The 21091-nt window shown below is 37.2% G+C and overlaps 3 protein-coding genes and 1 pseudogene across 4 annotated transcripts; 1 reads left to right on the forward strand and 3 right to left on the reverse strand.

The window, feature by feature from the left end:
* Positions 1-52: 52 nt before the first annotated feature.
* LOC113735176 (2-alkenal reductase (NADP(+)-dependent)-like) lies at positions 53-4103 on the reverse strand. The gene is made up of 5 exons (XM_027262153.2): positions 3760-4103; positions 2435-2612; positions 1623-1789; positions 864-946; positions 53-543 (listed from the first exon to the last, which is right to left on the reverse strand). Exons 1-5 carry the CDS (start codon positions 3994-3996, stop codon positions 165-167), a joined length of 1044 nt encoding a protein of 347 aa, XP_027117954.1. The 5' UTR covers positions 3997-4103; the 3' UTR covers positions 53-164.
* Positions 4104-5459: 1356 nt separating this feature from the next.
* LOC113735175 (putative disease resistance protein RGA4) lies at positions 5460-10159 on the reverse strand. Of its 2 annotated transcripts, none has more exons than XM_027262152.2 (2): positions 6563-10159; positions 5460-5749 (listed from the first exon to the last, which is right to left on the reverse strand). In XM_027262152.2, the coding sequence occupies exon 1, from the start codon at positions 10014-10016 to the stop codon at positions 6618-6620; it is 3399 nt and encodes a 1132-aa protein (XP_027117953.1). In that variant the 5' UTR covers positions 10017-10159; the 3' UTR covers positions 5460-5749; positions 6563-6617. The 2 variants fall into 2 exon arrangements, with proteins under 2 accessions (XP_027117953.1, XP_071938919.1); XM_072082818.1 differs by having other exon boundaries at positions 5626-5743.
* Positions 10160-13266: 3107 nt separating this feature from the next.
* LOC113736032 (blue-light photoreceptor PHR2-like) lies at positions 13267-14276 on the forward strand. The gene is made up of 2 exons (XM_027262987.1): positions 13267-13369; positions 13591-14276. The coding sequence occupies exons 1-2, from the start codon at positions 13267-13269 to the stop codon at positions 14259-14261; spliced, it is 774 nt and encodes a 257-aa protein (XP_027118788.1). The 3' UTR covers positions 14262-14276.
* A 1504-nt stretch (positions 14277-15780) lies between these two features.
* On the reverse strand, positions 15781-19863 carry LOC113735179 (2-alkenal reductase (NADP(+)-dependent)-like; annotated as a pseudogene).
* Positions 19864-21091: the final 1228 nt, after the last annotated feature.

Consider the following 21091-nt stretch of genomic DNA (forward strand, 5'->3'; position numbering starts at 1 on the left):
AAACTGTGTTTAGGTGTTACATGAGCATTTAGCAAATCAAAGGTAGACGTAATTAGACAACTGAAATGATGTTATTTTGAACAACAAAATCATCAAAGATTCTTGTCTATTATTAGAGAAGACCAAAGAAAGTAAACTTGACAGAGACTTGAATAGGTTTCACATTATTCACGAGCAACCACCACAACCTGCTTCCCAACGTTGCGACCTGAGAAGAGTCCTATCAGGGCACTTGGGGCATTCTCAAGGCCTTCAGCTATGTCTTCCACATATGCTATCTTCCCTTCTTTTATCTGGGGTAGAACCATATCCAGAAATTTTGGATAGAGATGATAGTAATCGAACACCAAAAATCCTTCCATTTTAATTCGCTTAGTGATCAGGCAGAAGAGATTGTGAATGCCTTCATGCTGCTCAAGGTTATATTGTGAGATCAATCCGCAAACAGCAATGCGACCGTGGACTCTCATGTTGAGAAGCACGGCATCAAGCATCTTTCCTCCGACATTCTCAAAGTAAATGTCAATGCCATCTGGAAAGTACCTAAGGGAAAAAAGATAGAAAGTCAGGAATGCTGATTTACTTTGAGCAGTCCAAAGTAAGAAACTGACTGTGACAGAATCATCCTCCTCTAATGCGCCAACATGACATGCAAGAAAAGAATGAATGCTGGCAAATTAAGATCTGCATTGAATGTTGATAACTTGGAGAAGTGTGCTTCGAGCTCAAGGTACACATGTACCAGGTGACACATATACACAGTTCATTTAAGTGAATGCCCTGCCACTCAGAACAAACTGCCTTGGGGAGTCAGAAAGTAGATTTTAAAATCTAAACTTTTCAGCCAGTATATTAGGACTGACCTTTTTAAAGCCGCATTTAGATCTTGCTCTTCTTTGTAGTTGAAAGCTTCATCAAAACCAAACTTGTTCTTCAACAAGTCAACCTTTAAAGAAACAAGATAAAGCAGGATGAGAGAAGAAACAATAGGCATACAGTGATATCATGTGGCTAGCTTTAAGAATCCTCAGTGTTTGTTCTAACAGACAAATATGAAGTAAAAGTTCCCCTTGCAAACATTATTCAGGCTAATCATGCAAGATGCCTGGAGTAAGAAGGGTGAATTTATTTATTTTTCCTTTCTTGTTTTTGGTACAGCAGATCATTAGATGCTCAATGGATGCTATCTGAATATATGCTGCTTCATGAAGCATAGGTACAACTAGCACTGGAATCAGACAATAGAAGATCCAAACAATATGAAATGCTTGACTGCCTTCAGATATGGAATGGTTAGAATAAGCTACTAGTAATCAGTTCAGAGTAGCTTTCACCAAGACTGCCCTGTAATGACCATCAGCATTCTTTATAGAATTGAAGGTTCGCAATTTGTACGCAAAGAAAGTCTATGGTAGAAAAGAAAAAGGACTCAACATTCAGTTTATCTAGAAGATACTCACACAATCTTATATTAATCCATTTCAACAGAAACATGAATAAGGTTCTCACTGAAACTGATACAAGGTTTCCAATGATCTAAATGGCAGCAAACAAAGTGCGGGCTTGCTTTCTTGAACCCAAAAAGGAGGAAAATTGACCATGCAGATGTCTTAAGAGATTACCTTTTCTTTGGTTCCAGCACTTCCAACAACATAACAACCAAAAGCCTTTGCAAATTGTCCAACAAGCTGACCAACAGCTCCAGAAGCCGCTGAAATGAATACACGCTCTCCCTTCTTCGGAGAACAAATCTCAAAAAAACCAGCATAAGCAGTCATGCCAGGCATACCTGTTAGCAAAGCAGAACAATTGAAGAGGGGGGGGAGGTCTTAAAAAAATTAGGAGCCACGATGGCAAACTGGTAGGGATATAACACTGGAAGCATCAAAGTAAAAGGTTCTGCAGCCACATTCAGTTGCTTGAGGTAAATAAAACATGTTTCTCTGTCCCATCCTTGAAGAATGTCCCAGAAATTCCAAATAAGGTAACGTTAGAAACACCAGTAATGGTAAAAACATAGAAGATCAGCTCCAGAAAAATTAGCATCAGGTGGTGGCAAGAGATACAAGCATATGGCATTGTAGTAGCATCTAAATCGGATGAAGAGGTTCAAGGAAGAAGTGAAACTATTCATAAATAAAAGACTCGAGCAATTAACACATGGACCTAATTCCTGATCACTCTCTGATGACAGTTCCCTTAAGAGCAGATCTTACATCATGTACAGCTCACTATACATAAAGGAGGTATATCCCATTCCTACCATAGTAAACAACTGTAAAGTGCTTCAATCAGACTGCTAAAGCTTACTAAAGTTCCACACAAAGCCTTTAAAGATAACGAACATCCAATGCTGGAAATCTCCAATAAGAAAAGGAAGTAACTTTGATACTGGTGTACTGTAATGGAAACCTAATCAGACAGAGGCACTGACCGAGGATTCCTGTATAGTAGGACAGAGGCACATCAGTGTTGTGAATTTTAAAGCGAGTCTCTGGATCAGCAATTACACTGTATTCTTCCCAGCGAGTCAATCCCCACAGCAGATCACCCTTGTTGAATTTTGGATTGTTTGACTCCAAAACTCTAGCCACTCCAAGACCCACTATGGGCTACAAAGTGAATCAGTATCAAGTTATGAATTTGACTTGAGTCTACTCATGAAAAGTAAAACTTCTGCCCCTTCAATTGCACCATAAACAACTACATGTATTACACCTATTATGTTATATCCAAAGTCATGGGACTTATCTCAAGTAGACAACCATTTATGGGACTGCAATAAGTAACAATGAACAGCGAAAAAACCAACTTCAATCCATTGGTTCTCCAGCCAAATAATAGGCAAAGCCATTGTGGAAAACATAGAGAAATGTTTCCAAATTGAATTCTTTGACATGTGTACTGAAAAAAAATGCATAATCAGGCAACCAGTGAATGTTCTTTGTGAAACAAGAAAGAAGAGATAGTATCACTACACATTGTCAACATTACTCTTTGGAGTTATAATGCTTTCTACTGTCATGTAGAGTTATAAATCAAAGTGCATCCTTCTCTTAAATTAATACTCTGGAGATTCTCAAATAGTTAACTTACTCCAACACTGAACAAACTGTTCTCTGAATATTTTTGCCCATCATTTTCCATGAGATGCAGAAAACCATAAAGTCCCACATGCTCTGGACCACCAGATTTATTTTATCAAAAAAATAAAAGAACAGAAAAAAGAATGAAATTCCTGAACATCTTGGTTTCAATCTACTTTTGAGTTTCATTTCTTCACAGAAAGATGAATCAAGGTCAACCGCTAACCAGGTCAAACATAATTACATACTCTAGATATACACATGCAAGTCAGAATTCTCATATGATCTTATTTAACTGTACAAAAATAAAAACTTTTGACTGTTTCATGACTTCAGAGTCAAGTGAATACTTCAAAATCAACCATAAAAGCGAGCAAACCGCAGATGTTAAGATTAACACCAATTAAGCAACATACAATAAAATTCACAAATAAAAAATTCGAATTTCCACTCATGCAGACTATCTCTACATAAAAATTCTACATGACGCCTAAAAAAAAAAAAAAAAAAAAAAAAGGTCTGGAAATCCAATTGTCACTCTATCTTCAGCACTACAATTGCATGTACTGATTAAACATCCATTAACCACTCCAGTTTAAACCAATAAAAAAAAGAACAAAAGAAAAGAAGAGAGAAACACAAAACGTACAAATGTTCACAGAAACTGACTTACAGAGCCAGGAGTGTAGGCCTCAGCATAATGACCTTCAAGCTTGCGCATGCGGGATCTCATATAAGGATCACAAGACAAATACAGATTCTTCACCAAGATTGCCCCTGAATAATCGCCGCCATCTGGAAGCTTCAACTTCAAAGCAGTCGTTTTCACCTCCATATCACTCTCTTTTGGGAAGCCACTCACATAATTCTTCAGTATAACGTGCTTATTGCTCACTTCTTCCTCTGCCATTTTCTGAAATTCTCTCCCCAAGAAGAGAACAACCCTTTTCTTCTCTGAACTAAATATTGGTGGGTTTTTTTTATCTCTTTGGAAATGGAGACTGAAATGTGCAATGGGTCGATTAAAAGCGGATTCTTGCTTTTGTTTTGTTGTTTAACTTATAGGTTTGATTATTTGGCATTTTGTTTGTTTTATCATAAATGATAAAGCCAGCATTGATATCTTGTACTTTAGCTAAAAAGACGGTTCCCTATGAAACTTTGGTAAGTCAGGTAAAATTGGATTATTGGCCAGCTGATTTTGCAATATGATGCAGAGGTGCAAAAGAGATGAATTACCAAATAGGAGTGGAAAGAAGAAGTTTTGCATGACTTTCTGAAGCTTGGATTGTGGGCTATTTGTGGGTTATTTCTGAAGTTTTAAAGTGATGTATTGACAGGATCATTAGTCGGATTGAAAGTTCGGATACCAAAAAAAAAAAAAAAAACACGACCATTAGCTTAATAGCAAAAGCAATGGACATAAGAGGGAATGACATTAGGCTGCTATGATTACTCTATCGTATATGGATCTAATGCAGTTCCGGTTGTGGGTGGTCCGATCCGATTATAGTATTTTTTTACATTATTTGATATATAATTATATTATATTATTATACTCAGATTAAAAGTGATGCATATGAATTAAATAGTTGACATATATTCAATAGTCGTGTATATGAATGCAATACTTGACATATATTTAGTATAACATTAAAACGTATTTGTATGTCAAAAATTTGAATACGTACAACAGTCGAATATAAAACACAATTGTGGGTCAGCGAATTTTTGAGAACGGTTCGATTCATCCGGTCAGTTGATCTCTGATCCAATAATTTAGCTGAATCGCTGTTCGGTCCGAAATTAACAATATTGTTTTTTTTTTACACAAGGACAAAACCAAAGTGGAACAGGATGGAATCACTCTATAAAAAAAATTGAATACGTATAATAGTCAGACAAAATCATATAAAACACACTCGTGAGTCAGCGAGTTTTTAAGAACGATTCGATCGATTCGACTAGTTGATCTCTGATCTAATAATTTAATCGAATCGCTATTTAGTCAAAAAGCAACAACGTTGATTTTTTTTTTTTTTTTTTTTTACACAAGGATGAAACCAAAGTGAAACAGGGTAGAGTCACCTGCCCTCTCTCCCAAGTCCTTAAAATTTTAAGAGTTTTTTTTTTAAAAAGATTTCTTCTATAAATTAAACTCTTTGCCCCCACAAAAATGTTCACAAAACTTTTGTCTTAAACTTCAAATTTTTCATGTGCGTGAGATTGAAAGGTGCCCCTCTCAAAGCAAAATTTTCAATTCCATCCCTGGTTGTATGTGATTTTCTTCTTTAAGTTTTTGTTTATCTACTGCGTATATCATATCATGGTAGACAAAAATAAGAAAAAGATAGGGGAAAACAATAATCAAAAGAAAGGGAAACATGACCAGCATATAATATGTCACAACATTCAAGAAGCACCAATGTAGGATACAAATTCAAGAAGCAGTAATATAGGATACAAAATAAGGAAAAGGAAATGAGAAAGTACAATTAAAGAAGTAAGAAACGAAAAGCAAAGAATCCCAAGAAGAGAACCGAGGCAGATAGGAGCAGCAACACTTGCACCAGGCATCCAACTGACCGGCATCAAGAGAGGTCCAAAAGACAAAATACAACAATCTTATCGTCTTGGAGATGTGCTTTCTGCCCTTGCTGGTGCTGGAAAAGAAAGTTTCAGTGTTTGTTATAGCTTTTAGCAAGTAAAAAAATCATCCAAGAATAAAGAATTTACAAACATAATGCACTCGAGATTCAGGTTCTTCTGGAGAAATCAAGCTTTGTAAGGTTCAGTTACAGAGCACAAAGCAAAAATTTGCTCAGGGAATTGCTAATTATATATGATAATTAACATGGATCCATATGAGGAAAAGCAGCAGCCAATCCTACCATACATGTCAATTCCTATACTTTGAACTTCTAGATTAACTTGTGCCCATCGTCTAATCATGCAGAAAACAAGAAGAGATAAAGTTGATATGGTTCATTGACAGATGCACAAAAGAAGAGGTATGTACAGAGAAATAATAAAGCAAGAAATTGTAAATGAAGCTCTCACATATATGAATCTCAAGGTTGGCACATCTTTGCTTTGAGATAGTCTGTCATGGATTTATTCAATATTTTTCTTCTATATGGCTTTACTTCTTTCTAGAGCAGGGACATGTAATGAACCAGCATTAGATGGGATACTAAGTTTGTGATGAAGGGTTGGACGGTATTCAATCTGAACCAACTAGAATATGCGGTTTAATGCATTATCTATACATTAGTTGTAAATTCTACCTTTCGTCTTGTTAAAAGCAATCTATAGCAAAGTGGAGAGTAAGGAAATCACTTTTAGCAGAGCTTTGAGTAGCCATGGATATTGTCGGAAGACTTTCAATAATTCAGCAAGAAATGCAAAAGCGAGACTTATATCTAGGAAAATTTCATATAACGTAGCCACAAAAACAGCATTGAACTGAAACTTACGTGCATGTAGTTGCTGTATTAAGCAAAGTAAGATGAGGCGATGCATTGCACATGTTCATGGCAGCAGCTGAATTTCTGGAATATGAGCAATCTTGTACCATTCTTGGCCGATCTTTTCCTTGCATCTGTCCTTGAGAAGTGGACATTCTTTAATTGTCAATTTCCTTAGGTGACGCATTGCCTCAGCAGAAGGCAAATGCAACAGATTTTTGCAGTCTTCAATGTCCAGTCCTTCGAGTGAATGGATGCTACCCAAGAACTCTGGCAGAGCCACAATCCCGTCAAAATTATGTATCGTTAAAAAGGCCAAGTTGGAGAGATGCTGAATCTGCTCCGGCAAAGATGTGACTGCTTGCCAACCACTTAATATAAGAGACAGCAACGAGGCAAAAGGTTGTTGGAATTCTTTGTTCTCATTATCGGTAATAGTAACTCTGCAAGGATTAATGGTGTAGCTGGGCCAGGGGAAATAATCAAGATCATGAGAGAAATCACCTAGCACCAATCCTTCTAGTTGAATCTTCCTCGACAAAGGATGCAAATCCTCTGGTTGAATAGCAGGGCACCCCAATAATACAAAAAACCTGATTGATGTACAGACTTCCATTCCACTTGGTAGTGAGCGCAAGTTGTTGCATCCCGCAAGGCTCAGCTCAACTAGAGATCGTAGGGAATGAATATCCGGGATGGAAACAAGATTGGGGCAATCCATTACTCTTAGAATCTCAAGAGATGCCAATCCTCCCACGTCCTTTGGTAGATGACTTAAACTAATGCATCCCGAAATACATAGTTCTTTAATGCATCTAAGGTTGTGCCAAACACCATCTGGCAGGCTTACCAATTTGGGACAGAGCTCGACTTTTAAAATCTCCAAAGAAGGGAATATCTTGACTAATGAATGTGATGAATCGTGGCACATCAAACCCGACCACTCTTTCAAATCAGGCATATCCTCCAGAATTAGTTCTTTCAGTGCTGGAAATGAAACCACAGCATCCCCTGCTAAGCGACTTGGATTGCTACTACTTGCATCATCAACATTTTTCCAACCGAAGAAATCAGTGCCGATGCAATTTACACTTTTCATTCCAATTATGTTGACAATATTGAGGTGAGGGAGGTGCCCAAGTGGTGGAATTTGCTGACACTTGTTGAAGTTCCTCAGCACGATCTTCACAAGATTGCGAAAGACCAAAGGATGGCTTGTGGTCAGCATCCACGATGGAAGGCTTCGGCCCATAAAGTTTTCCATTGTGAAACCTTTCAAATTTGGGTGAGGTTCAAGACCTTTCAAGACATCCTCATCAGTGGATTCGTCTCTGGTCCTAGTATCCCAGTGAAGTTCCAAACTATCAAGGTTTATCTTTGTGGATATTTTTGCTTTGATTGCTTCCTCTTGGTTGCTAACATTCTGGAGATCAAAGATCTTGAGGTCGCCCCTGAGATTGTGCAAATGCCCCAACTGATCAATTTGACATCCCTTATCTTGACTTACATAGAAGAAAGGCAACGTCTGAAGAGAGCTCAACTGTCCTATATCAGGAAGCAAACATGGCTTGCCGTTGATGATTCCATCTTTTTCAATGCACAAATGCCTCAGGTTAACCAAATTTCCAAAATTTTTGGGAAGCTGTTGCAGATTACTAAGCCTCATTGTTTGCAAATTGTACAACTGTGTGATGGGATTTGGGAGTTCTGTTATTGAAGTCCTGGAGATGTCAAGATATCTTAAAAGCTTTAACTTTCCAATCGTGGCTGGCAATTCCTTAACTTCTTCATCAACAAGAAATAAGACTCGAAGGCTTTTACAAACGATCGGCAAACCATGTGCAAGGTTCAAAATCAAAGTTCGCAGCTTTAAAAGACTTTCCCTACCGGTTATAAGTTCAGCCGAGGGAAACAAGAAAATGGACTCTTTGGCTACTTCTTGAACAAAGTCATACACAAGATCGTGAATAGTGAATTTTATAGTTCTTCCAAACCCATCCTTCTCGTAAACTTGCAACAAAGAAGTCCGGAACAAAATACTCATGTAGTTACTTCCAACATCCTCCATTTCCAGGTGACTTCCCTTGGAAGGATTAAGCAATCCCTGTGCCATCCAAAGTTGTATCATGATTTCCACTGATATAAAGCCACCGTTTCCCATTATAATACAACATAAAAGACATTGTTTCAACGACAATGAAGGCAAATGATCGTAGCTTAACTTTATAGCGGATCTGACTCTACTTCCAGCTTCTTCCATTGCAGTCCAGGTTTCACTATGTTCTATTTTTGACCACTCACGTTCATCCTTTTTGGAGTACAACAAACCTCCTATTGCCTTTACTGCCAATGGCACACCACCGCACTTAGCAACAATTTTTCTTCCTATATTTATCAATTCAGGAGTCTTTATTGCTGCACAACCTTGACCAAATGCTATTTTCTCAAACAATTCCCAGCTATCACCATCAGAAAGTGTTCCCAATTGACAAGGAAAAGATGCTTGCATGATTGAAACAACTGTCTCGTTTCGAGTTGTCACGATTATCCTACTTTCGTCCGATCCACCTATCCCTCGCAGACACTTCCTCATTCTATCCCATTTCTCTGCATCTTCATTCCAAACATCATCCAGTACAAGCAAGAATCTTTTGGTTTTAAGTACCTCGCTAAGCTTTCCTACAATTGCCTCTGCAACTGTCAGATTAGGGTTGGTTCCTGTAAGAGACTCTACCATCTTATTTAAGAGTCTTTCAACATTGAAATCTTCTGACACGTGGATCCACAATTTGTGATCAAAATGCCTCAGCACCTTTTCATTTTTGTAGACTAGCTGAGCAGTAGTTGTCTTGCCCAAACCAGCCATCCCAACTACACCAATAACTGATAAGTTATTACCATCCTTCTCTGAAGAAGTTAACAAGTTTACAACCTTGTTCAATTCCTCACTCCTTCCCACAATACTGGAATCATCAACAAAAGGATCAATAGTACTAGATCGATCACTTCTGGGATCGTTAGACATGTTAACTAACTCAACAGGCCTAAGTCCAATCCTTTCCGCTTCCTGATAAACTTTCTTTATACTCAAGTTCATGTTCTTAATCTTGTGAGCAAATTTGAAACGGAATGCGAGCGGATATGAACCAGAAAAGAAGCTACGAACCTGGTCTTGCATGCGCTTCTTCAACTTTTTGCGAAGAACTTCATATGCAAACTCGTCCAGCAAGTACTCAGCCTCGGACGACACATCCTGGAGCCTTCCAAGCCAAAGATCAACGGCGTTGCTTCTGTTATTTTTGCATTCAGCATCAAGAAGCAAAGCTTGAATCATCTCCAGATCTCGAGCTAAACTTTCAAGATCTTCCTTGACACCCCACACTATGTCGATCTCTTCAGCCACAAGTGAAATTAACTTACTCCGAACTCCCTCTATAACAATATTAAGCAAAACATCAGCCATCTCACTTTTGTATTCCTACGAGAGGAAGAATTGCTCGCTAATCTGTGTGATATTAGCAAAGAACAAAGAAGTCAACGGCCCTTTGAGGAGGGGGACTGAAAGAAGTAAATGAAATGGCGACAGAGTGTCGTTGAACCATGTGAAAAATAGTGAAGTAAAGAAGGGGAAGAGATAAACTCAAAGAAACCTTATCCATCGGCTGACGTGTTGCCAAACTAACGTCCACGAAATTATTGTCCCTTGTAATTGTCGGTGGTCCCTTGTAATTGTCACACTATGAGGTATGAAAAGGTTATCTTTTTTTTTTTTTTTGGGGATAATTGCAGAAACCTCTCTTGAGATTTCTGATATTTGCACTGACCTCCCCTCTAGGTTTAGAAATTGCATTCACCTCCCATAAACAGTAATAATTCGTTGCAGAAACCTCCTTGACAGCTTTTGTAGAGGTGAGATAAGAATTTTCTTCCAATTTTGCCCTTACTTGCTTGACAATTATTATTTGCTTGACAATTGCTTAACTAATTATCTAATTAGTTAATAGTTAAACTAATTAACTATTAACTAATTATTTAATTAACTAATTAACTAATTATCTAATTAACCAATTAACTAAAGCTGTTGTCTGTCCGAAACTAACAAACTATTTGCATGTTAAACTAATTAACTGCTTAACTAATTAACTAATTAACTAACTAACAAATTAACAAACTATTTGCATGTTAAACTATATGCAGTATGCATTACCTATTTAAAGAATCAGCTCTTTATAAGCATTTTACTTTCAAACATTTAATTTATGATAAAAACATCAATATTTGTATGTAAAATTCAAAAAGTGATACAGTAATATTGCTGTCCTGGTTGTAATATAGCAAGAAAGTTTAGCATAAGGCTTAAGTTCTTCCCAAAATGTTATTTCTACTTATGTTTGAGGTAGAAATATTGTGGGAGGTCCTTGTGGTTCAATATGTTCGCATGAATTTTCGCTTATCTGGTCAAATTTTATATTATGGTATGTTGTAAGGTTTTACTTAATCAGTCTACAAACTTATGTTAATAGAAAATTTGAAATGACTGATTATATGCAAATAGTTTCAAGTAGCACTGTTCAAGTCCCTAACTAATCATGCTATAAGTACATCAAAGTGAATATCGAATCCAAAGTTCTAAAGTAGAATCTTTCGTAAAAGTACTTATTAAGCGCTTAACAGTATTATTTGACTTCAAACTTGCAAAATTGCCTTTTATACTTAATAATGTGAAAATTTTGATTTCTGAATTGTGTTTAACTTCACATAGAGCTCATATTTTGTGATAAAACAAATTAAATTTTTTTTTTGAGTTTTTGCAATATAAATGTTACCCTACAAGTGTTAATTTTGAAACAGCGCTAAAGCCTGATGCTGCGCATCAAGTTGCCCTGATTAATTGTAGTATTTGTGCTGATGCATTGTGCAATTGGCGATAATGCAATCACACACATGCTCCTAAAGGAGAAGAAGAAAGTGGGCCGCTAAGGCAACAAAGGGAGAAAAAGTACACAAGAAAGCGGGTACCTTCTCCTTTTTAGGCAAAGGTAACTAATTTCGATACAAAAATGTACAAAAATATAATGGGATAAGAGGACCACTCACAAAGAAGCTGAGGCGTAATTACCAATAACCAAGTTGCAACGAAGCGGTCAACTATTTTCAGTTCTTTTCTTTGTTGAAGAGCCAAGACTTAAATAGACATAATTTTTAAAGATTTGATGGTTCAAATTGTGTCACATCGTTTTGAAAATCGAGTCTATCGAGTCTATTGAAAATCGAGAATGATTGAAGAATGATCTCAATAGATAAACTCAAAGAAACCTTATCCAACGGCTGAAATGTTGCCAAAATATCATTAGGACTTTTTAGTAATTATTATTGCACAGGTTCGGCACCTGTCAATTGAACTGAATCTTTGAATGACTTCTATGCACTTAGGTTAGGATTTTATTTTTTTCTTCTTTTTAAGGCAACTTAAATAGGATTTAATCTAAGCTTTAACCCAAAGAACCTCTCTCCGGCTGCATTAGGTACATTAGGCAGCTTAGAAAAACTAAGAGTAGAACATTATATGAACTATAAACCTAACATTGGATAAAAAAAAAAAGAGTAAACCTAACATTGGAAAAGGAAAGAATTAATTGGAAGAGGGGAAGAAGGGGGGGGACTTTGTGGCTTTTTTTTTTTGAAAAAAATTTTGACCAAAATCTAGATATTTGTCATGTATTTAGTGGGGAAAAAAGAAACCAATGATGCTAGGTGTTTGGAGGTATTCAAGAAAAATTTTTGCCAAATTTATTTCCTTGTTAATTTGTCAATCAATAATTTGGTTCTTTTTTTTGGCAAAAAAAATGAATCATAAACACTTTTTTTTAATCATCTTTCTGTTAGGTTTTTTTTTTTTTTTTATTTCACATACATTACATCACAAAGAACATTATAGTTTTTCTGATTTTTTTCACAAATAATCTTCTATACAAACAAACCCAAATCTTTTTATTCTTCTTATTGCTCCTCATTTTTTTTGGTGTCTTCAAAACGTTTGTGATGATTTGAAAGATAAGTACAAAGAAATAAAATTAGCAAAATGAACCATATATCTTACATTGCATGCTTCTTTTAGATACAATGATCTAAGAAATCACATCAAAAATCCGTAAGTTCAGATCAAACCAGACATTTGAAGTGCTTAAGGTATTTAACTCAAAATTAATTGCGCAACACATGTTTATTTTCTAGAAATTGCACTTAAGGATCAATTGCATTTGCTCAGCCTCTAAAGAGTCTTTTTTGTATTTGATTAATTATGAAGATGATTTTAGAATAATTATGTTCTCCAGTTTTCAAATGAGCAAATTGCTATATTTGTTAGATTAAAAGAAAGCCCAAATAGAGCTAACGACCACTAGAAACCCTCTGGAGTTGAAGTTTTAAGGGAATTTCGCCAATTTGGTCCCTAAACATTTTCACTTAAACCAATTTCGTCCTTAATGAAATATTTTAACCAATTTAGTCCTTGAACTAGTTTTTTGCTTCCAACGTAGGACTTTTGACAACATTTTACTCACTTCGCGTGGACCAACAGGGGTATAATTGTCACACTTACTTAATCTGCTGCAATTATTCGAAAGACATTCTCCGCCAATGCGATTAACCTTGAAAAACAGAACAAAATTGGGCGAAATTGGGATTAGAACTAGGGCTGAGGTGAACGGATGATGGAGGCCAGAATTGAACACGGAATGCGACCATCAGAGGCAATGGACAATGGCGATTCTGACAAGGATGGCAACGATCAAGTGGAGTCATCAACAAGATCAAGTAAGTCTGCACTTCAAACATAAACCTCATCAACCGTATGCATGAGGGGCTTGAGTTGACTGCCATTAGTGTGTTGGAATGGTGATAAAAGCATTGATAATGGAAGGGGTTGAGGGAGGGAGGGTTTAATTTGGCAGCATTGTATAGCAGGGATGGGGCATGAACAGGTTAGGGGATGTTGAAATTTTTGTTAAAGTACTTATAGATTCCACATGGAAAAGATCGCCACCCTTCTGACCCCTCTGACGCCGCCACCCTCCGCAGTGCTTCAATCGTTTGGTTCCGCAACGACCTTCGGGTACACGACAATGAGTGCCTCAACTCTGCCAACAACGAGTCCATGTCAGTCTTGCCCGTCTACTGTTTCGACCCGAGGGACTACGGGAAATCCTCTTCTGGGTTCGATAAGACTGGCCCGTTTAGGGCCACTTTCTTGCTTGAATCCGTCGCCGACTTGAGAAAAACTCTGCAGGCTAAGGGGTCTGATCTTGTGGTGAGAATTGGGAAGCCAGAGATTGTACTGGTGGAGCTGGCGCAGGCCGTTGGGGCGGAAGCTGTGTATGCCCACAGGGAGGTATCGCATGACGAGGTGAAGGCAGAGGATAATATCGAGGCGGTGTTGAAAGAGGAAGGAGTGGAGGTTAAGTACTTTTGGGGAAGCACATTGTATCATATTGACGATTTGCCCTTTAAATTGACGGAAATGCCGACTAACTACGGCGGGTTTAAGGAGAAAGTGCAGGGACTGGAGGTTAGGAAGACAATAGAGGCCCTGGATCAGGTGAAAGGATTGCCTGCTAAGGGAGATGGGGAGCCTGGGGAGATTCCGTCCTTGGTTGATTTGGGTCTCAAGAGTTTAGACAGTCTATGCTTCTTTCTAATGTCTATTTGAACGGGGGCTTATTCTTGACTGTGCTTGGATTTTGGGAATAGAGTGGGGCTGCGGAGCAAATTTATTTACTTGGATCCATGGTGTAAATCAAACCTCAATAATGATGAACTCCGAACTTGTCTAAAACTGGCTATTGAGCATTTAGTAATACGGAATTGTTTCTGTATAAAAAAAAAAAAAAAGAAAAATTTGTACGGGTTGGGGATACTGGGGGCAGATGGAATGCATGTTGTTTTACTCATTTTTTTATTGCAAACTTACCTCCTGGCAGAATGGAAAGCCAGCAGCAAGTGCCTCTCTTGTCGGAGGGGAGACAGAAGCGTTGCAGAGGCTTGGAAGATTTGCAACTGAATCGCATTGGCGGGAATGTCTTTCGAATAATTGCAGCAGATTAAGCAAGTGTGACAATTATACCCCTGTTGGTCCACGCGAAGTGAGTAAAATGTTGTCAAAAGTCCTACATTGGAAGTAAAAAACTAGTTCAAGGACTAAATTGGTTAAAATATTTTATTAAGGACGAAATTGGTTTAAGTGAAAATGTTTAGGGATCAAATTGGCGAAATTCCCAAGTTTTAACTACAACTCTTAAAATGGTTTTCCAAGATTTGTTTTATTAATCAGAAAGAATATAGAGAAGCAACCTGTTATATATGTACCTGAAAATTTCAAACAATGAAAGTGAAGAAATTTGGCCATCTTTTACCAACAACGGCACCCTTTGAACACTGCAGCTAGTTTGAGCAATTGAGCTCTCTTAAATACAGTTGCTAGTAAAACGGGAGATGGATCGATCCTCAAGCAATGAAGACTACTATATGTTACTATTTTTGTCCTATGGCTGTCAAAATTGTTTATTTTCTCCAGTTTATTTCACATAAAGGTGCAAAATTGGAGGTGTTTCATGCATCTCTTTTAAAGCGTGAAGCTAAAAACTTCTCGAACGATCACGCTTTCAAACCTTTTTGCGTCTCCTACTGATAAAGGCGTGCTCTGGTACCTGTACACTAACGAAAGTCCTCTTGCCTCCACTTTAAAGATGTGACACACCTGGAATACATCAATACCATGCCTTTTCTTAATAAGATTTTGACACAAAAATTAGTAGGCAACACTTTTTTATTATCAAGAAAATTACACTTCAAAACATTTCAATGAGCCAAACTAAGCCCCATAGATCCCCACATACTTGAATGGTTCAGATTTCCTGGGGGGTTTTCTGGTATCCCACTTTCAGCTCCCAATTTATCTCCAAGATTGCCTAGCAGGCACACATTTAGCACCAAACTTCCAAGTCATTATCTAGCTATAAAAATGTGTTGGGCAAAAAATATGTCATCTTGGTTAACAGCAGCTTAATTATCAGTACATATTGTGCCAGAATAGATCACATTAAACTCACTGAATCAAATAATGAATGGACCAGCATTTGACTTTTGAGATAGTTGGCATTGCAATTTCTTGGCTGTGCAATAGTCATCCACCTTTGTCTTGTTGAAGGGGAATTGTACTAGCAACTTAGTTTTGTTAATGTAACCATCCTTTTCTCCAATGCTGCAAAACTGTGTTTAGGTGTTACAAGGGATAAGTCTGATGAAGCACATGAGCATTTAGCAAATCAAAGGTAGATGTAATTAGACAACTGAAATGATGTTATTTTGAACAACAAAATCATCAAAGATTCTTGTCCATTATTAGAGAAGACCAAGGAAAGTAAAGTTGACAGAGACTAGAATAGGTTTCACATTATTCACGGGCAACCACCACAACCTGCTTCCCAATGTTGCGACCTGAGAAGAGTCCTATCAGGGCACTTGGGGCATTCTCAAGGCCTTCAGCTATGTCTTCCACATATGCTATCTTCCCTTCTTTTATCTGGGGTAGAACCATATCCAGAAATTTCGGATAGAGATGATAGTAATCGAACACCAAAAATCCTTCCATTTTAATTCGCTTAGTGATCAGGCAGAAGAGATTGTGAATGCCTTCATGCTGCTCAAGGTTATATTGTGAGATCAATCCGCAAACAGCAATGCGACCGTGGACTCTCATGTTGAGAAGCACGGCATCAAGCATCTTTCCTCCGACATTCTCAAAGTAAATGTCAATGCCATCTGGAAAGTACCTAAGCGAAAAAAGATAGAAAGTCAGGAATGCTGATTTACTTTGAGCAGTCCAAAGTAAGAAACTGCCAGTGACAGAATCATCCTCCTCTAATGCGCCAACATGACATGCAAGAACAGAATGAATGCTGGCAAATTAAGATCTGCATTGAATATTGACAACTTGGAGAAGTGTGTTTCGTGCTTGAGGTACACATGTACCAGGTGACACATATATACAGTTCATTTAAGTGAATGCCCTGCCACTCAGAACAAACTGCCCTGGGGAGTCAGAAAGTAGATTTTAAAATCTAAACTTTTCAGCCAGTATAGTAGGACTGACCTTTTTAAAGCCGCATTTAGATCTTGCTCGTCTTTGTAGTTGAAAGCTTCATCAAAACCAAACTTGTTCTTCAACAAGTCAACCTTTAAAGAAACAAGATAAAGCAGGATGAGAGAAGAAACAATAGGCATACAGTGATATCATGTGGGTAGCTTTAAGTACCGTCAGTGTTTGTTCTAACAAACAAATATGAAGTAAAAGTTCCTCTTGCAAACATTATTCAGGCTAATCGTGCAAGATGCCTGGAGTAAGAAGGGTGAATTTATTAATTTTTCCTTTCTTGCTTTTGGTACAACAGATCATTAGATGCTCAATAGATGCTATGATATATGCTGCTTCATGAAGCATAGGTACAACTACCACTGGAATCAGATAACAGAAGATCCAAGCAATCAGTTCAGAGTAGCTTTCACCAAGACTGGCCCATTATGACCGTCAACATTCTTTATAGAATTAAAAGGTTGCAATTTGTACGCAAAGAAAGTCTATGGTAGAAAAGAAAAAGGACTTGACATTCAGTTTATCTAGAAGATACCCACACAATCTTATATGAATCCATTTCAACAGAAACATGAATAAAGTTCTCACTGAAACTGATACAAGGTTTCCAGTGATCTAAATGGCAGCAAACGAAGTGCGGGCTTGCTTTCTTGAACCCAAAAAAGAGGAAAATTGAACATGCAGATGTCTTAAGAGATTACCTTTTCTTTGGTTCCAGCACTTCCAACGACATAACAACCAAAAGCCTTTGCAAATTGTCCAACAAGCTGACCAACAGCTCCAGAAGCCGCTGAAATGAATACACGCTCTCCCTTCTTTGGAGAACAAATCTCAACAAAGCCAGCATAAGCAGTCATGCCAGGCATACCTGTTAGCAAAGCAGAACAATTGAAAGGGGGGGGGTCTTAAAATATTAGGAGCCATGATGGCAAACTGGCAAGGATATGACACTGGAAGCATCATAGTAAAAGGTTCTGCAGCCACATTCAGTTGCTTGAGGTAAATAAAACATGTTTCTCCGTCCCATCCTTGAAGAATGTCCCAGAAATTCCAAATAAGGTAACGTTAGAAACACCAGTAATGGTAAAACATAGAAGATCAGCTCCAGAAAAATTAGCATCAGGTGGTGGCAAGAGATGCAAGCATATGGCATTGTAGTAGGATCTAAATCAGATGAAGAGGTTCAAAGGAAGAAGTCAAACTATTCATAAATAAAAGACTCAAGCAATTAACTCATGGACTAATTCCTCATCACTCTCTGATGGCAGTTCGCTTAATAGCAGATCTTACATCATGTAAAGCTCACTATACATAAAGGAGGTATATCCCATTCCTACCATAGCAAACAACTGTAAAGTGCTTCAATCAGACTGCCAAAGCTTACTAAAGTTCCACACAAAGCCTTTAAAGATAACGAACATCAAATGCTGGAAATCTCCAAGAAGAAAAGGAAGTAACTTCTATACTGGTGTACTGTAATGGGAACCTAATCAGACAGAGGCACTGACCGAGGATTCCTGTATAGTAGGACAGAGGCATATCAGTGTTGTGAATTTTAAAGCGAGTCTCTGGATCAGCAATTACACTGTATTCTTCCCAGCGAGTCAATCCCCACAGCAGATCACCCTTGTTGAATTTTGGATTGTTTGACTCCAAAACTCTAGCCACTCCAAGACCCACTATGGGCTACAAAGTGAATCAGTATCAAGTTATGAATTTGACTTGAGTCTACTCATGAAAAGTAAAACTTCTGCCCCTTCAACTGCACCATAAACAACTACATGTATTACACCTATTAAGTTATATCCAAAGTCATGGGAGTTATCTCAAATAGACAACCATTTAAGGGACTGCAATAAGTAACAATGAACAGCCAAAAAACCAACTTCAATTTATTTGTTCTCCAGCCAAATAGTAAGCAAAGCCATTGTGGAAAACATAGAAAAATGTTTCCAAATTTGAATTCTTTGACATGTGTACTGAAGAAAATAAGCATAATCAGGCAACCAGTGAATGTTCTTTGTGAAATCACTACACATTGTCAACATTACTCTTTGGAGTTATAATGCTTTCTACTGTCATGTAGAGTTATAAATCCGACTAATAAGTGCATCCTTCTCTTAAATTAATACTCTGGAGATTCCCAAATAGTTAACTTACTCCAACACTGAACAAACTGTTCTTTGAATACTTTTGCTCCATCATTTTCCATGTGATGCAGAAAACGATAAAGTCCCACATGCTCTTGACCACCAGATTTATTTTATCAAAAAAAAAAAGAAAAGAAAAAAGAATGAAATTCCGGAACATCTTGGTTTCAATCTACTTTTGAGTTTCATTTCTTCACAGAAAGATGAATCAAGGTCAACTGCTAACCAGGTCAAACATAATTACATACTCTAGATATACACATGCAAGTCAGAATTCTCATATATATGATCTTATTTAACTGTACAAAAATAAAAACTTTTGACTGTTTCATGACTTCAGAGTCAAGTGAATACTTCAAAATCAACCATAAAAGCGAGCAAGCCGCAGATGTTCAGATTAACACCAATTAAGCAACATAACATAAAATTCACAAATGAAAAATTCGAATTTCCACTCATGCAGACTAACTCTACATAAAAATTCTACATAACGCCTAAAAAAAAAAAAAAAGAAAAAAAGGTCTGGAAATCCAATTGTCACTCTATCTTTAGCACTACAATTGCATGTACTGATTAAACACCCATTAACCACTCCAGTTTAAAGCAATAAAAAAAAAAGAACAAAAGAAAAGAAGAGAGAAACACAAAACGTACAAACATTCACAGAAAGTGACTTACAGAGCCAGGAGTGTAGGCCTCAGCATAATGACCTTCAAGCTTGCGCATGCGGGATCTCATATATAAGGATCACAAGGCAAATACAGATTCTTCACCAAGATTGCCCCTGAATAATCGCCGCCATCTGGAAGCTTCAACTTCAAAGCAGTCGTTTTCACCTCCATATCACTCTCTTTTGGGAAGCCACTCACATAATTCTTCAGTATAACTTGCTTATTGCTCACTTCTTCCTCTGCCATTTTCTGAAATTCTCTCCCCAAGAAGAGAACAACCCTTTTCTTCTCTGAACTAAATATTGGTGGGTTTTTTTTATCTCTTTGGAAATGGAGACTGAAATGTGCAATGGGTCGGAGTTAAAAGCGGATTCTTGCTTTTGTTTTGTTGTTTAACTTATAGGTTTGATTATTTGGCATTTTGTTTGTTTTATCATAAATGATAAAGCCAGCATTGATATCTTGTACTTTAGCTAAAATTACGCTTCCCTATGAAACTTTGGTAGGTCAGGTAAAATTGGATTATTGGCCAGCTGATTTTGCAATATGAGGCAGAGGTGCAAAAGAGATGAATTACCAAATAGGAGTGGAAAGAAGAAGTTTTGCATGACTTTCTGAAGCTTGGATTGTGGGATATTTTGTTGGGTAAAAAGCAAAGAATTGGTAAATATTGTGACTAGAATTGGCTTCAAATCGTGATAGAAATCACTTTTCTTTAGGCTTTATTTGTCCGATATAAAGTGCAATAACCTTGGACAAATATCCTTTAGGATAAGATGAAGTTTTGTTTGTCTTAAACTCTTGCACAAAGCAAGACAAACCCTTTGTGAACTAAGGAGTGCTTTTGAGAGAGTAAGGATAGTAGGAAAGTGATTTTCTGCAGCAAATCACTCTCTACTTGACCTCTTTATATAGGAAGATTTGTTTGGGAAACAAAAGACCTCATTAAACACTTGTATGAATAGATTCAAAGTATTGTGTATGAATAGATTCAAAGTATTGTGTACACATTCATGCACTTTAATTCATGCATCTCATGATCATTAGATCAAAACATGAATCTATCCTTTCATTCAATAATTCACATATACATGAATACATTCATAAATGAATGTACATTTTAGAATCATTCACAATACTATACATGTACCAAAAATTAATGAATATACATTAATTACATGTATGTACATCATACAAATTTTGAAAAGTTTCCAACAATCCCCCGCCATTTTCAAAATTAGAAAATGGATTTCTAAAAGGTCACCAAGTAATCTGACACTCATATGCATAAATAATGGTGTCTTTCGATTGAACCACTATCTTAGTGAAGGTTCTTTGAAATCAATCCTTCAAGATGGTAGACAAGCTTTGAACCACTTGGACATTGGACCAACCTCATAAACACATCACACACTGAGCAACGCACAACCATAAGTTCTTCAATGATACATTTTACGGCCTTGTATCACTATCCTTTCATGAATGTTTACAAAGTAAAGTCCTTAACTTTGTGGTTTGCCGAAAACCAACATTCATATAGGCGACATCTTAGTGCCCCCACCATAGA

The sequence above is a fragment of the Coffea arabica genome, chromosome 3c (assembly GCF_036785885.1).
Source record: "Coffea arabica cultivar ET-39 chromosome 3c, Coffea Arabica ET-39 HiFi, whole genome shotgun sequence".
Taxonomy (NCBI): domain Eukaryota; kingdom Viridiplantae; phylum Streptophyta; class Magnoliopsida; order Gentianales; family Rubiaceae; genus Coffea; species Coffea arabica.